The sequence below is a fragment of the Myotis myotis genome, unplaced genomic scaffold, assembly GCF_014108235.1.
Source record: "Myotis myotis isolate mMyoMyo1 unplaced genomic scaffold, mMyoMyo1.p scaffold_m19_p_1, whole genome shotgun sequence".
NCBI classification, from domain to species: Eukaryota; Metazoa; Chordata; class Mammalia; order Chiroptera; family Vespertilionidae; genus Myotis; species Myotis myotis.
The window spans coordinates 94,802,475-94,820,858 of record NW_023416313.1 but is presented as its reverse complement, the minus strand read 5'-3'; the positions used below and the strand labels follow the sequence as shown (position 1 = coordinate 94,820,858).

The 18,384-nt window shown below is 38.5% G+C and overlaps 1 protein-coding gene across 2 annotated transcripts in view; it reads right to left on the bottom strand.

Moving 5' to 3' along the window:
* The window catches only part of DNAJC1 (DnaJ heat shock protein family (Hsp40) member C1), a 207,247-nt gene that overhangs the window by 26,314 nt on the left and 162,549 nt on the right, over positions 1 to 18,384 (bottom strand). For both annotated transcript variants that reach the window (XM_036345225.1, XM_036345234.1), the window contains exon 9: positions 774 to 893. In XM_036345225.1, the coding sequence (XP_036201118.1) occupies positions 774 to 893 (120 nt within the window). The remainder of the gene's footprint in view (positions 1 to 773; positions 894 to 18,384) is intronic.

Genomic DNA, 18,384 nt, shown 5'->3' with positions numbered 1-18,384 from the left:
TAGTAAAGACTACTTACTATTATTTGTAAAAATAAGGATCATACTGATGAAAATAAAAATTTCTTTCAATATCAAGTAAACATTTACTGTGTAGTACTTGTCCGGCACTGTGGTAGATGTCTTAATAAGATTCTCTGCCTTAAATTTCCTCAATAAAAGTACCCAAAGTGATAAATCTAACACTGTCCAGGTAAACACTTTGTTTTTTTTAAATGCCAGGTATGGCTTGTCATATTACATGTGTGTGTGTATTTTTTTTGGGGGGGAGGGGAAGAGGAGGGAAGGGTTTTAAACAACTTGTCAAAATAGATGGTAGGCATCATCCTTAAGATAAAAACAAACATAGGGATACTGTTGATTTAATTAATGCAAACCACCTGTCTAAATACCTACACCAAGGAATGTGTATAATTCCAGCGTTAAAAAGATCCAGCTGTAATAAAACTTCTCTTTTTATTTTTTCCCCTTTTTATGAAATATAACTTTTCCAATTCTGAGAGCTATTTTTCTTCCCAAAGCTGAAGGAGTCACTCTAAATACAAAACTAGCTTAAGTCTCTAAACACTGGAATTCCTTAAACAGCTGCTAACTGTGGATCATGGGACTGGCTGAAATCTGCTTCTTGCCTATTTCGTTAATGGTTCCCTTCCAGGTCCTAAAAGGGTTGTAGCCTTTCCCCAAAGAGAATGGTGGAGGCATTTATGTCTACCTTCTACAGAGGTGGCTTTTCTGGATTTTCACTCTCCATACAATGCAAATCTGAGTGAACTCACATCTGTCACCGATCGACCCAATTCGTGAGCAATCTTTTCCCATCGACCTGGGGTCCCTCCTGGGAACTTAACCATACTTCTTGTCAGCTGGCTGAGGTCCTCTTCTGTCCATTCAGGTGCCTGCAAAATATTAAGGGAAAAAAAGACAATTTAAAGAATGTTTGCTAATACATTTAATAAACCTGTGAAACAAACTATTGGCAATATGCTTTCTGCAAAAACAATAATATCACAATGTATCTAATAGTTCAGATAGAGGTTTGGGTTGCATGTTTAACATTAGAATGCAAAGCTCCAGCAGCCTTTTACATTTTCCTATGTATACCAAATAAAAAAGCAGAAATATTGTGAAGTCAGGCTTTTGAACAAATTTTAAAAAAAAAAAAAAGGAAAAAGATAAGTCAGTTCTGCATTAGTGAGAAACCATTCACAAAGCCTATGAAATGCATTGTTGTCACTGCTGCTTACAAATGCCTCATATATAGTCACTATACTTTAAAGTTTTTTAAAAATAAGGTTTTTATTGCTTTCTTTCAAGTATAAGCATAAATGAAAATGTCAACAAGTAAATGTAGAGATCAAGAATCATAATTGAGACAAAGATCTATTTTGTTCATTCTAAGTAACAATATTCTAAAAATCATGTATTTTCAAAAAGTTTAACTTATCAAATGTTACCATTTTATAAAATTTGGAAGCAGAAATAAAATTAGAAACTCATGGGACCAACACTTAAACCATCAAGTCTGTGCAAAGCAACATTTCATTTTTGAGAAGGTAAACAGCTCCTAAAAATTAATCAAATTATTAATTTGAATAATAAAATACCTTGAAATATTACAGAATTTTTTTTTGCAAAAGCTAACATTCAAGCACATTCTCTGCATTTTATTCAGCACGACCACTTGGTCAAACCCAAAGCTGAGCAAAGCAAAAAAAACTATTATTAAATAACAAACAAACATGTTACAATTATTTCACATTACATTTTAGCATTAAACTATTCCCTACCAAGGGCAGTAGCCACTCTGGTATTAAACAATTCTCTAGGAGTCAGCAGCAAGATGGAGGAAGCCCACTTTATTTTTCTTTAATTAAAAAGAAAGAAAAAACGAAAGAAGGAAACCTTTGAGACAAATACCTTTTCTAATCACCATTTCCGATAATGAACAGGCATACATCAGGGCGTTTGCATTACAGAACCATCAGCACAGAACCACAGTCAGAGGTGAGTGACCCCAGGGACTATCTCCACAGCTACAGCAAAGCTTCTCCCTGACACTAATCCTCCCTGTCATTCTCCCACTGTGTTCTAACCACACTGACATCCGCCTGCCTCACTGCAAGCTTAACGGGGCCCTTCCTGACTTTTTACTGTCTCCCCCAATCAATGGTTCAAGCGTGCTCTTTTCACCAAGTCCAAATGGCAGCTTCACTCATAATCAGAGTGCACTGCCCTGTTAAAGGGCTTTCCCAAAGGCGCGCCCATTTGCATTCATTTGCAAAGCAAACTACTTTTATTCACTTTGTTCTGCTATCAAGAATGTTCCCTGAAGCAGATAAATTGGCATAAATACAACCTGCCACTTAAGAGTCAGTAAATAATAGCCAATAGTAGGGAGGATTTTATCAATCATTCTATTTTGTATCCACTAAAAGCTGAAAGCCTCGAACATATTCATCAGTACAACCCTTAAGATCCATGCATAAATTCACATAAAAAAGTAGCCTACATTCAGTATGGTTGAAATTTCTTTGATATTTAATGATATCAGAAATCTAATTTTCCATATCAGGTAATTAAAATTTTATACTGAAGGTTTTCTTTCTTTTTTTTCTGCTTGTTTTTACTTTGTTTAGGGGAAAAAGTATTATTCAGAGGGACATAACTGGATTTTTCAAGGAAAGCATATTTTTATTGCTAAAAAATAAAAACTTTTAAATAACTGTACCAGTTGATTTCAGAAATGCTAAAGAGTTAAGAATTTAAATATAAGCTTATAGTATAGAGTTATACCAAAAAGAGCATTAAGTTGACACTGCAGAGATTATAGTATTCAAACTATATAGTATATCAATGCAATTTCACACTAAATAAAATCATCTTACATTTACTTCTGAATAATTATAACAACTATGTTTGGAGCAAACAAAATTGTTTAAAATGTCAATAATATATAGGTATTGTTTCACATAGTAAACTAATTCATTAAAATAATTTCTATTTTTATGAGAATGGTTTTCCAAATATGCTGCATATATGAGCAATGGGCTTTAAAAATTTTATTAAATCCCCTGTTAATAAAATGAGTCTAAAAGTATAGTGCCACTTTTTCTGGGAAGGAAAAGAATTAAATCAAATATTTGGACTGATATCCTGAAAAATTATCAACTGCTAGAACAATCTTTTTTAGTTTCGTAGTTATTTCATGGCCATGATTTTTATTAAGAGAGATCAATAATAATTAGGACCATAATCTGAAACCTTTGAGAGAGAATACTTTCAGCCAGTCATTATTCTCTCTTTGGTGAATGAGCAATTCCTCAGCAATAGTTAGTTGTGTCTTTAGAAGCAATAGAGCCTACTGTGACCCAGCCACTAAGGCAGCTATGAGGGTGGCCATGGTGTGAATGTATTCTCCTTGTTCTAATCTGGAGCCAACTGGAGCTGTGAAAGTCAAATGAATGCATAAGCATACGGCTTTGCCACGTAAAACCATGTGTGTCCATTATTACCGAGACACTGGGCCAAAAATTCATCTCTTTAGTAAAGTAATGGAAGATACCACATGGTGTGGGGACAGCTGTTGTGACTACATGAGCATTCCAATTTTGCATCAGAAAAGCCCCACTCTGGGGATAACTCTCCATACTGAATACAAAATAAAAAGTAAGTTTTCAAATTATTCAATATTTTTATGTAATGACCCAAAAGTAAGAGATGATATGAAATTTTAAATTGTATTCCCAAATAATGTCCCTTTGGGATAGATTTTTGTCAGAAATCCAGCTATGTCAAAGATTTGGTGTCCTTGAAAATCCTTACTATGCTTGGGGGATAGGAGTTGGAGGCTGTAGCAAAACATACGTTATATTTTTAAAGTAATCTAAATACACTTTTCCCCTCAAAGCTTTAAAACATAAAATGTTAATTAAAAAGAGGATCATGCAATTTATTTGGCACTGAAAATTTATGGCCAAATTAAAATAAAAAATTTAAATGTAATTATTATTTATTTTCATACTTGAATGACAAAAGGTCCATTTCTAGCTAATAAGTAGATATTGAAACTCCCTAATGAACAATGTTTCTATTGAAATGACTTGTTAACAATTATTTATATAATTAAAGAAGTTGCAATTTTTTTTTTTTTAATATATTTTATTGATTTTTTACAGAGAGGAAGGGAGAGAGATAGAGAGTTAGAAACATCGATGAGAGAGAATCATCGATCAGCTGCCTCCTGCACATCTCCCACTGGGGATATGCCCGCAACCCAGGTACATGCCCTTGACCGGAATCGAACCTGGGACCTCTCAGTCCGCAGGCCGACGCTCTATCCACTGAGCCAAACCGGTTTCGGCAAGAAGTTGCAATTTTTGACCCAGTAATTTTTAATAGATTCAGTGCAATTCATAACTTCTGTGGACGAAAAAGGGGCCACATAATAAACCTGACAAGCTCAGGGGAGGCCTAATGGTGTCTTACAAACTCCAGACCTAAAGTAAGGACACAAATGGTCTGAAAGTGAAACTTCTTAACTAAAAGCAGTTCATAGCTGGTAGTCATGTCCTACGCGGGTATTTTTCCCTAACAAAAGCCAATCTTTACTTTAACTGAGCCTGTCGTCTTTTTTTTTTTTTTTTTTTTGCAACTAAGATAACATATCCGTTAACAGTAACTTTGGAATATCAAAGTAATTTCCTTTTTTCTGGACCCCTCAAAGCACAACCACCAAGCCAGAGCAGAGACCATAAATGCCCTCATTGTTATTATTATCATGCTAATTATTGACTGTTAACTATCCTATACCCACAAATGTTTTACCTTTTATCCAATCCCAGGAATACTTCCCCCCTCCCACTTTGCTTTTAATGTATAAAACAAGGTGCATTTTCTCAATCTGCTGAGATTTTGCTTTCTGGCAATTGTCATCAGTTTGGTGTAAATAAACTCATAAAAATTCTTACAGGTTTGGACATTTCTTACATTGACACTTCCCAGATATGTTACATAAAAAAAAATAATATCCTTATATAACATCATCCAGTTAAAATATCAGATGTATATCTAATGATGTGGTTGATATATCTAATAATCGAATAATATGCTAACTTCTATGTCCTACACTGACTTCGTGTTTTAGAATGTCAATTTGGCTTTTGGCTACACATTTTCCTTTCCAATTTCACTATGTATGTAGAAAAATGGTATGTAAAGAAGAAGCAAACAACAGAATTAAAAACAAATCACTTTAAATATCTTTTCACTCTTAGGGAGAGAAACTCTTTGAAGAAAGTTTGCAACTCATCCCAAACTATCGTTCTACTGCTGTGATCCTTTAGCACACTCAGTATTTCATGTGCCCACAAGGTCTCCTCATCTATGATTAGCTGCCTTGCCAAAAAAGAGATCCCATCTGGACCAGTGATTGTAAAGTGTGTTCTTTGGGGTGGCACTGTTACCATCTTAACTAGCTAGTTATTAATAACAGGAAGAAAGCAAAGGGCATGATCATCTGGACAACTTCACCAGGAAGCAGGAACTTCATGCTTCCCAGGAAACCCCTGGTCCACTTCTTGCAGGTCACTGGGGAAAGGATTCCAACAGATGGGCACATGCACAGTGAAGTCAGGGTGACAGGGAAGATGCTTGCCAGTCAGTCTAGCCTGGGGAAGCATGGATTGGTTAGAGGGATGACTGCAAGCGTGTGAAATCCTGAAAGATTCATTGGTTAAGCTTCTAGTTAAAATCCCCAAAGAAACTTTTGCTCTTTTGTTCCTCTTGCTTCACTCCTGCTTCCCGGGACTTACTCATTCCGTAACTCAGGCCAGCTTGCATGTGATCCTGGAAGCGATGGACTGCAGCGGGAACACAAGCCAAGCTAGCCTGATGGGGACTGAACTGGGCTTTAACATGGAGCAAAGACTTTGGGTAGTGGTTTTAATCCTAGCCCTGCTGAAGACAAAATGGGAGATTTTCCATGGCAGGACTAAGTAAGATGGCGTCTTGGAGGGGGAACTCCCTTAACGTTATTTCATCAATAAAGCTTTCCACAATACCTCATCCTCCCTCGGGAAATTATTCTTCCTGCGGCCCCCCAAGATCTCCACTTCCACCATCAATAGGAGTACACCCACTGATAAAAGCACCAACCTGAAAATTATTACCCATCTGTACCAAAGTTTAGAAACATAGAATAAAGATTAGAAACAGGGATTTAATACTGCCACAACAAAGTATGTGATCAGTCAACTCTTGTTATTTATTTATTAAAAAATATTTTAATTGATTTTTTAGAGAGAGAGAGGAAGAGAAAGGGATGTGAGAGCTGAACATCCATCAGCTGCCTCTTGCATGTCCCCTACCAGGGATCCAGCTGCAACCTGGGCATGTGCCCTGACCAGGAATTGAACTGCTAGGTCGCCAAAGGAGGAACACACCAGGCCAGAATGGTGAAAGATTATGAGCCACACCAGCTGGGCTCAATTCTTCTTTTAAACAGAATATACGTCAGTTGGGATGTTGTTAAACTAGAATGGGGGAATGACATGAAGAGCAAGCTGCATTCTTATTAGGCACAACAGGACCACAGATTGGTCAGAAACAAATGAAAAAAAAATTTTTAAAACCTGGTCTTTTACTACAGTTTGAGAAACACTGGCTCAAGACAATGCAAACAGACCAAATACCTTTATAACTCCTTTTTTTGGGGAGCAAGAATAAATACCCCTTGAGAAGTGAACAAAAAAATATTTACTAAGGGTCATGGTGCTTTGCCATCCTGTAAGAGAGCTGATACAGGAAGGTCAGTTCAGGCACAGGGAACTGCAGATGGCAGAGGCCTGGAGGTGGGAGCACGTCTGGGATGCCTAAGGAACAGCAAGATGACCTGCGAGGCTGGTGCACAGCAGGCAGAGAGGGCAGTGGGGGAGATGAGGCCAGAGAGGTGAGGAGGTAAAAATCAAAGGGCTGAAAGGCCACTCTAAGGCTCATTTACTCTGCATGACATACAAAGCTACAGAAGTGATTTTATTTTTCATTAAGTTATCACTGACAGACAACATTATATTAGTTGAAGTTGTACATCATAATGATTTGATATTTGTATATATTGTGAAATGATCATCACAATAAGTCCAGTTAACATCTGTCATCATACTTAGTTACAGAATATTTTTTTTCTTGTAAAGAGAACTTTAAAGATTTACTCTTACCAACTTTCAAATATGAAATATAAGTATTACTAACTACCATCACTGTGCTGTACATTACATTTCCATGACTTATTTTATAACTGGAAGTTTGTACCTGTCGACACCCTTCATCCATTAGACTCCCACCTCACCCCTGCGCACCACTCCTGCAACCTCTAGCAACCATCAATCTGTGCTCTGTATCTATGAACTTGTTTTTTAAAGATTCCACAGGTAAGTGAGAACACATGGTGTTTCTCCTTTTCTGACCTATTTCACAAAACATCATGCCTTCAAGGTCCATGAATGTGTTGTTACAAGTGGCAGAATTTCTTTTTCTAATGCCTGAATAATACAATGATATTCCTCTTTGTGTATGTGTATGCACCATTTTCTTAAAAAAATTTTTTTTAATACTCACCCGAGGATATTTTTCCATTGATTTTTAGAGAGAGTGGAAGAGAAAGAGAAAGACAGAAATATTGATGTGAGAGAAACACACTGATTGGTTGCCTCCTGCACGTGCCCTGATCAGGACCAACCAGGGCCAGGGGTGGGGAGGAGGGCCTGCAACCGAGGTGGGTGCCCTTGACCAGAATTGAACCCGGGCCGACGCTTTATCCACTGAGCAAAACTGGCTAGGGCTTAACATTTTTTTTCAATAAGTTGACACAATATATATTAGTTTCAAGTGTCAATATAGTGATTAGACATGTATATAACTTACAAAGTCTAATACCCATCAGACACCACACATAGTTATTAGAATATTATTGACTATATTCCCCATGCTGTACTTTACATCCCCCTATTTTGTAACTACCAATTTGTACTTCTTAATCCCTTCACCTTTTCACCCATTCCCCTAACCCCTTCCCCTCTGGCAACCATCAGTCTGAGTCTGATTCTATTTTGTTTCATTGATTTTTTTTCTTTAGATTTCACATGTAAGTGAAATCATATGGTTGTTATCTTTCTGTCTGACTTATTTCACTGAGTTTGACCTCTAAGTCCATCCATGCTGGTGCAAAAGGTAAGGTTTCATTCTTTATTATGGCCAAGTAGTATTCCATTGTATATTATGTACCACTTCTTTATCCACTTGTCTATTGATAGGCACTTGGGATGCTTCCATATATTGACTATTGTAAATAACACTGCAATGAACATATATTCTTTTGAATTAGTGTTTTGGGTTTCTTCAGATATATACCCAGAAGTGGAATTGCTGGGTTATAAGGTAGTTCCATTTTGAATTTTTTGAGGAACCTCCATACTGTTTTTCTATAGTAGCTGCACCAATCTTCATTCTCACCAATAGTTCATGAAGGTTCCCTTTTCTCCACATCCTCGCCAACACTTGTTGTTTGTTGATTGATGATAGCCATTCTGATAGGTGTGAGTTGATAGCTCAACAGAGAATTTGTTTATTGATTTGAGAGAGAAAAACATGATTGGTTGCCTCCCATACTGTCAACTGGGGATCGAACCCACAACCAAGAACTGAACTGTCCTGACCAGAACTGAACTGCACCCTTTTGGGAATGATGCTACAACCAATGGAGCCAACTGTAGTTTTAATTTGTATTTCTCTGATGAGTAGTGACACTGAACATCTTTTCATATGTCTGTTGGCCATCTGTAATGTACATCCTCTTTGGAGAAGTCGCTATTCAGGTCCTCTGCCCATTTTTTAATTGGATTGTTTGTTTTGTTGGTGTTGAGTTGTATGAATTCTTTATAAATTTTGGATTTATCAAATGTATCATTGCTGAATATCTTTTCCCATTCAGTAGGTTGGCTTTTCATTTTGTTGATGGTTTCCTTTGCCCTGCAAAACTTTTTAGTTTGAGGTAGTCTCATTTGTTTATTTTTTCTTTTGTTTGCCTTGCTCAAGGAGACATGTCAGAAAAATATTGCTAAGAGAAATGTTAAAAGATTTTAGTGCCTATCTTATTTTCTAGAAGTTTAACATTAAAGTCTTTAATCCATTTTGAGCTAATTCTTGTGTATGGTGTAAGAACGTGGTCTAGGTTTCATTTTTTTGCACTCATTGTCCAATTTTCCCACCCTTTATTGAATACACTATCTTTATTCCATTGTAATGTACTTGTCTTATATTAATTTACCTTCTAAGTGTGGATTTATTTCTGGGCTCTCTACTCTCTTCCATTGGTCTATGTGTCTGTTTTTATGCTAGTACCATGCTGGTCTGATTCCTATAGCTTTGTAGTAGAGTTTGATATCAGGTAATGTGGTATCTCTTTCTTCTTTTTGTCGAGATAGCTATGGCTATTTGGGTTTTTTTGTGGTTGCATATAAAATTTTGAATTATTTGTTCTAGTCCTGTGAAAAATGTGATTGGTATTTTGATAGGAATTGCACTGAATCTAGATCACGAAGGGTAGTATGGACATATTAATGATGTTAATTTTTCTTATCCATGAGTATGGTATTTACTTCCATTTATTTGTATCTTCTATCTATTTCTTCAGTACCTTATAATTTTCTGAGTACAGGTCTTTTACCTCCTTGGTTAAATTTATTCCTAGTTACTTTATTTTTGATACAATTGTAAGTGGGATTGTTTTCTTGGTTTCCCTTTCTAATAGATCAGTGTTGGTGTGTAAAAATGCAACTGAATTCTAAATATTAATTTTGTATCCTACTACTTTACTGAATTCACTTATTAGTTCTAATAGTTTCTTTGTAGATTCTTTAGGATTCTCTCTATACTGTATCATGTCATCTAAAAATAATGACATTGCTACTTTTTTCTTTCCAATTTGGATGGCTTTTATTTCTTTTTCTTTTCTGATGGTTGTGGTTAGGGCTTCCAATACTATGTTGAATAAAAGTGGTATGGACATCTTGTGTTGTTCCTGATCTTAAAGAAAGAAAGCTTTTAGCTTTTCACCATTATGGTGTCAGCTATGGGTTTGTCATATATGGCCTTTATTATGTTGAGTATGTTCTCTGTATTCCTAATTTGCCAAGAATTTTCTTTTTACATCATAAATGGATGTTTTTTGTTAAGTGCTGTTCTGTATCTATTTATATGCTCATATGATTTGATCCTTCATTTTATATTGTATACTAGAGGCCTGATACATGAATTCGTGCACGGGTGGGGAATGGGGCTGATCAGGGCTGTCTCCCACCCTGATTGGGGCCCGGGGCCGGCTGGCCAGGGAGAGGGGCCACGGGAGGTTGGCCAGCTGGCTGGTGCCAGGGGAGGCTGGTGCACCGGCCAGGGGGAGAGGCTGTGGGAGATTGACTGGGAGTGCACCTGACCACCAGGAGGCAACTCCTGCATTGAGTGTCTGCCCCCTGGTGGTCAGTGCATGTCATAATGACCGGTCGATGAGTCATTCGGTTGTTCAGTTGTTCAGTCACTTAGGCTTTTATATATATAGATATCACATTAATTGATTTGTGGATATTGAGCCACCTTTGCATCAGGGATAAATCCCACTTGATCTTGGTGTATGATCTTTTTAATGTATTGCTGAATTCAGTTTGCTAATATTTTATTAAAAAATTTGCATCTGTGCTCAGTAGGGATATTGGACTATAGTTTTTTTGTTTGTTTGTCTGGTTTCGGTATCAAGGTAATGCTGGCCTCATAAAAATGAATTTGGGAACCTTACTCCCTCTTCAATATTTTAGAATAGTTTGTGAAGAATAGATATTAACTCTCTTTAATGTTTGGTAAATTTACCTGTGAAGCTATCTGATTTAGGACTTTTGTTTGTGGAAGTTTTTTCATTACTGAATTGATTTAGTTGGCAGTTTTTGGTCTGTTCAGATTTTCTATTTCTATTCCTTCCTGATTCAGTCTTGGAACATTGTATATTTCCAGGAATTCAGCCATTTCTTCAAGGTTGTCCAATTTGCTGGTGTTTAATTTTTCGTAGTATTTTCTTATATTTCTTTGTAATTCTGTGATGTCAAATGTCACTTCTCTTTCATTTCTGATTTATTATATTTGGGCACCTCCTTTTTTTTTGATGAGTATGGCTAAAGGTTCATCAATTTTGTTTATCTTTTCAAAGTACCAGCTCTTGATTTCATTCATCTTTTCTATTTTATTAGGCTATTTTGTTTATTTCTACTGTAATCTTTATTTCCTCTTTCTACTTGTTTGTCCCCTTTCTAGTTCCTTTAGATGAAAGTTTAGATTGTTTACTTGAGATCTTTCTTGTTTCCTGAAGTAGTCCTGTATTGCTATAAATTTTCCTTTGAAAACTGCTCTGGCTGTGTACCATAGATTTTTGGGCTATTCTGTTTTCATTACCATCTGTCTCATGGTGTCTTTTGATTTCTTTTTCGGTCCTGTTGTTAATTCATTTATTGTTTAGTAGCATGTTATTTAGCCTCCATGTATTTGTGTGTTTTTCAGTTTTCTTCTTGTAATTGATTTCTACTTTCATATCATTTTGACCGAAGGAGATGCTAGATATGATTTCATCCTTCTTAAATTTATTGAGATTTGCTTTGTGATCTATTCTGGAACATGTTCCATGTATACTTGAGAAAAATGTATATTCTCCTTTTGGGTAAAATGTCCTAAAAAAATATCAAATCCAGCCCTAACCAGTTTGGGTCAGTGGATACAGCGTCGGCCTGTGGACTGAAGGGTCCCAGGTTCAATTCTGGTCAAGGGTATGTACCTTGGTTGCGGGCCCATCCCCAGTGGGGAGTGTGAAAGAGGCAGCTCAATCGATGTTTCTCTCTCATCGATGTCTCTAACTCTCTATCCCTCTCCCTTCTTCTCTGTAAAAAATCAATAAAATATATTAAAAAAAAATCAAATCCATCTGGTCAAATGTATAATTTAAGGCAACTGTTTCCTTACTGATGTTCTGTCTGGACAATCTATCCATTGATGTCAATAGGGTGTTAAAGTACCCTACTATGATTGCATTACTGTCAATCTCTACCTTTATGTTCATCAATATTTGCTTCATATACTTAGGTGTTCCTACATTTGGGTGTGTAGACGTTTATGAGCTTTATGTCCTCTTGTTGGATTGGTCCCTTTATGATTACTATGCCCTTCTTTGTCTCTTGTTACAAAAGTAACAAGAATCTAGTTTGCTTGATATAAGTATTGCTAACCTAACTTCTTTTTGTCTCCATTCACATGTAACATCTTTTCCCATCCCTTTACTTTCAGTCTGTTTGTTTTTTAATGTGAAACGCATCTCTTGTTGCAGCGTATGTACAGGTCTCTCTCTCTCTTTTTTAAAAAATTTTAATTGATTTCAGGGAGAGAGAGATGGAAACATCGATGAAAGAGAATCATTGATCAGCTGCTGGGGATCAAGCCCAGGCATGTGCCCTGACTGGGAATCGAACTGTGGTAAAATGAAACCTCAGGGACTTCCTCCTCCCTTTTAAAATAGTTAATATGGCTGAATATAGATTAAACAGAGTCTTTAATGATTGAAACCCATTATACAAATCATATTTAGAGAAGGGGTGATATCCCCACTGGTTTGCCATTTAACAGCCCAATTTGGCCCACTCTTAACCTTGGGAAGAATCAATAGTGTCTCAGAGCAGATTATCTCTGCCTTCACACTATGGGCCTCATTGAGGTCTCCCTGGCCGATATTGCTACTTCATCCAATCAGCAACGGGTGAATATTTTGCAATTATATATTTGGTGAATATCTTTTGTTCAGTGCCCATTTCAACAGCCTCTTGACTGCAATCTGCCCTCTCCTCCAAAGAGACACGATGAACTTTTACCCAGCTACCATGGGGGACCGCAACAACCTGTCATCACATACAGTTTTTTAGTGTAAGATCTTTTTTTATTTTTTAAAATATGATTTTCTTGCTTTTTAAAAAATATTTTTTTGTGGATTTCAGAGAGGAAAAGAGAGGGAGAGATAGAAACATCAATGATGAGAGAGAATCATTGATCCACTGCCTCCTACACACCCCCATTGGGGGTCAAGCCCACAACTGGGGCATGTCCCTGACAGGGAATCAAACCATGACCTCCTGGTTCATAGGTCAATGCTCAACCACTGAGTCCCAATAGCCGGGCTATGATTTGCTTTATTAAAAAATTTTTTTTTTAAATTTCATTTATTGACTTAAGAGAGAAAGAGAGGGGAGAGAAACATTGATTTGTTGTTCCACTTATTTTCTACATCATTGATTGGTTCTTGTATGTGCCCTGACTGGGGATCACACCCGCACCCTTGGCACATCAGGACCATAGTATAACCAACTGAGCTACTGGGCCAGGGCAAGAACAAGATCTTAACTACATCCTGCTTTCTCCAGGAACATAGGTATGATATTACATAATGACACCTTCCTCTGAGGAGATTCATCTGATACTTTTCAGGCTATACAAATACAATAGAGCTCAGGAAAAGAGCATGCATCACTGCTTCAACATAGTGTAAGGCCCTACCTATCACCTTGGTTAAAGTCCTGAAAATTATTTGGTAAACTGAAGGCCGTTCTACCTACGACACTGTCAAGAAACAGCTACTAAGTCTCTCAGCACCTACAACTTCTTTTAGGTTATTTTTGGGTTCTAGAGGGAACATATTTTTCATTTATAAATTGTACTTAAATCTATATTTTATGATCTTACTTGCAAACCGCTTCTCCTGGAATGGGCCCCTTCTAACAAAAGCCTTTAGAATCCATCCACATTGCAAAAAACAAACAAAATAAAACAAAAAGAACAACAACAAAAAAACCCAAACCCAAAACCAAAACAGAAAACAAAACAACCCCCCCACACACACTCCTGTTAATACTCCCCCCCACCCCACACCCCCGCCCCTAACTCCTTTACTGTAATGGTCATGACAATTTTCTCTCAGTGTCAAAATACCAGATGTGAATAAGTAATGATTTTAAAATAGTAAAACTACAAATATGTATTTTCTCTTTGCTAAAATTAAATTTTAAGGAAACTTTTAAAAATGTAAAGGAAAGCCACACACTGGGAGCAAATATTCACAACACACATCAGAAAAATGATTCATATCACAATTTGTTTATCCATCTTCTATCGATGGACATTTGGGTAGCTGCCAGCTCTTGGTTCTAATGTACTATAAATACAGCTGCTATGGGCATTTGTTTGTAACTGTCTTAGTGACCATATGTTTTAATTTCTTTTGGATACATACCTCCTGCAGGAATTGCTGGAGTTCTCCTGTTTTTTTCCATTTGGGTCATGTCTGTCTCCCAATTTTGGTTGCCTCTTTGTGTTTCTTTCTATGTGTTACGCACATTTGCTATGACTCCCAGTCTTGGCAGGGTGGCCTTATGCAGTAGGTGTCCTGTGAGAGCCAGTGCACCATCTCCTTGACCACCTGATGGTGGTGTTCCAGGGGTGTCCCTTGTGTAGGTTATGTGGGCTTTCCTGTTGTAATTGCTATTGGCCCATTTGTGTGTTGGGTCGACCCTCAGGCTGGCTGACCTCGGCCACACTGTATGAGCTGCTGTGCAGTTGCTGACCACATGAAGCAGAATTCGCCTCAGCAGGATCTGGTTTCTGCCAATATCTCCCTTTGGATATGACACTTGCGAAGCTACTAGATCCTGCTCCGATGTCTGAAGCTGACCACTACGTGTATTGGTTCTGGAGCCTCTTGGGAGGGACTCTGGTGCAGAGTCACATCCTGCTGTGAATGGCACTGGCAACCTGTTTGGAGTTGTAAAGTGATCCACAGTATGTGGCTGCCTCTGCTAGACCTGGGTGTGCACGAGAAGGACCAAGCTATGCACCAAGGCCAGCTTTTACCAGCAGCAGGTCCAGGGGCAAGTTAGCCAAAGTCCCAAGGCACCCTGAGATCTGCCTCTGCCTGCTGACTGCCTGACAGGCTCAGTCACTGAAAGAGCCTTTGGCAGGACTTGATTTGTAGGAGGTAGGTTCGCAGTGAGTCACCAGGTAGGGATGAGTGGTGCTTGCCAGATTGATACAGGTTCAAATCTGATGCCAGTGCTGGGTCTGAGGCCACTCAGCAAATGGCCCAGGTACACCAACTCTAGCTGGCCCCCGCTGGTTACCTACAGACCTCTGTGTTTGGGTGGGGTCTCAGGAGTTGTCAGGGGTAAGCAAGAATAGTTTATCAGGCTAAAAGGGACCAAGATTTGGCTGCATGCAGGGAGGGCTCTGCACCAGTCAGGCGTGTGAGGGAAATATGGTTGCCAGTCCTCCTCCTGGCCATTAACATTTTTTAAGAAAAATTAATTTTAGAGAGAGGAAGGAAGGAGGATGGGAGAGAGAGAAACATGGATTTGTTGTTCTCCTTACTTATGCATTCATTGGTTGATTCTTGTATGTGCCCTGACCTGTGATCAAACCTGCAACCTTGGCAATCTTGGTGTATTGGGATGACACTTTAAGCAACTGAGCTACCCAGCCAGGGCCTTCTGTCCATTTTTAAATGAGATTTTTTTCTGTTGAGTTTTATGAGTTCTTTTTATATTTTAGATATTATCCCCTTATCAGATATATGGTTTGCAATCAATTTTCCAGTTTTTTCTTGTAAATGGCTGTTAATTTCATATTATTGTGGTATGAAAAGTTGGTTGATATGATTTGAATCTTCTTAAATTAAGACTTACATTGCGGCCCTAGCCGGTTTGGCTCAGTGGATAGAGCATCGGCCTGCGGACTCAAGGGTTCCAGGTTCGATTCTGGTCAAGGGCATGTACCTTGGTTGTGGGCACATCCCCAATAGCGAGTGTGCAGGAGGCAGCTGATCGATGTTTCTCTCTCATTGATGTTTCTAACTCTCTATCCCTCTCCCTTCCTCTCCGTAAAAAAACCAATAAAATATATTAAAAAAAAAAAAAGACTTACATTGCGGCCTTTATGATATATCTTAATGACCATGTGCTCAAGCCTCCAAGATGGTCCCACGTGATTCCCATTTCCTAGTATTAACACCCTGTGCAGTCCCCTCCCACAGTGGCTAGAGCTGATCTGTGTAATCTACAGGATATTGTGGAAATAACTGTGACATCCAAGGATCAGTTATAAAAGACAGCAACTTCTGCCTTGCTCTCTTTTGGATTACATTCCTCTGGAGAAAGCCAACTGTCAAGTTGTGAGGGCATTCAAGGATCCCAGCAGATAAGCAGTGATAGTAAGGATAGTGTCTCCCTCAAGTTAAGGGTCAAAGATTCTTACTGTCTAGTAAGTGAAGATAATGCCTCCCTCTGGAGAAAGGGCAGCCATGCTCACTAGCCTGTTATAAAAGATTTGAATTTGCTAAGCTCAGGATTCCTCCTTCTGTGACAAAACTCATAGGCCAACTGACCCTCTTTGTATTGGTCTGTGGGAACTGGACTAGGGAACCAAAATAAAAATGCTGCTGCAATTACTAGAGGAATAAAATGTCCTTTGTCTCTGATCTTGGAGTCTTGTGTCTTCTAACAGCATCCATAAAATGTGGCAGGCTAACTTATTTGCTTTCAAGTAAAATCTCCAACTCTTTATAGTTTTTGACAGCTTTGGTGACAAGAATGGAATTCTGACAGGGATATGATTTTCTGAAAGAGGAAGGATGAGGGCTTACAGGGATTAGAGGGAAGTCCATGTGAACCTGTGGTGAACATATTGGCCAAATTATACAATCAATTAGGTAGTAAATGGCCCTTCCTTTTATTGCCTATTAATAAGGATGAACTCTAGGGGAGGTTGCAGACTGAATAGCAGGACTACACCACTCAACCTTTTCTGTAGTCTATCTTGCCAACCTCAAGTCTATTTGGAAATGACAATAAAAGGTTTCCGAGGTTTTGGAAGTGGGTCTCTTAGCTGCTTTCATTCTTTCAGAGAGATCTCCCAAGATTAGTGATGCTCAAAATGTAGATCGCTTACTGAGTAAAGTTAGATGTCTACCAAAGAGACATTTTCATGACTCAATGTGCAATTTTATTTATAGACTTACTAGAGGCCCGGTGCCCATAATTCATGCACTGGGGAGTGGAGGAGTCCCCTCAGCCTGGCCTGCGCCCTCTCAGTCTGCCAGCCCAGGATCGATCGCCCCAAAGAGGTAGGCCCCGCCCACCCAGCCAGGACTCTGCGATGGATAGCCCCTAAAAGGTAGGCCCTGCTCACCTGGCTGGGGCTCTGTGACGGATCGCCCCAAAGAGGTAGGCCCTGCCCACCTGGCTGGGCTCCATGATGGGCCTCCATCTTTGGGCCAATCAATCGTGGGGCTCCACGATGGCTCGCCCCTGCAGAGGGAGGCCTCGCCCTCCTGCCACAGCCCGCCAGTCAGTGGCTCGGGCCTCTCTCTTTGAGGCGATCATGGAGGCCCCTGATTGATCGCCCTCCCCCCCCCCCCCCCCCCGACCAATTGCATCACACCCGCCTTGGCTGGCCTGGTGCCAGTGGGTGTCATAGCGTGGTCATCCGGATGGTCATTCCACTGTTCGGCCGTTCAGCCGTTCAATCGATTTGCATAGTACACTTTTATTATTATAGATAGCTCTTAAAGTTATATGTGACCTCAAGGAAACAAATATTCTATCTTCAGGGAGAAAATTTACTATATTATCATATTTGAGGAAAAATGACTGAAACCATAAGAAATTTAAGGAATTAAAAAAAATCATATGGGCCAAATTCGAAATCTGCAGTTATTATTTCCATTCTATTCACCCAGTATTAGCCAAAGGTCATATTATTCAACAGATGATACTTAATTCTTAGTTTAGTAACTAGTATCGTATATGTACACTGGAATCTAATTAGCTTTCATCAAGTATGAAAGGCAACATATTTAGTAGTTATATTCTCTCAGAACAACCTCATTTCAATAGTTTACCTTTAAGCAATGATATTAAACAAGATTTTAGAATTACAAGGGATCACAGAGACAATTTACTCCAACACTCCTCTTTTATGATAGAAGAAACTGAACCCTACAGAAGCTGAAAAAGCTCCTTCAGGTTCACTGGGCAGTAAATGACAGACCCACACAAGACTGGAGGATTTCTGATACACTGAATTTGTAGATTTGGGTAGTATTCACATCTAACAATATGAAATCGTCCAACCCATGAATATGAGATGCTTTTCCATTTATTTATGTCTTCTTTAATTTATTTCAGCAATGATTTATAGTTCTTAGTGTACCTCATTCATTTTTATAATGAAGCTCAAAGTCAATTTGTCTAGTTAGTACCACTTGCT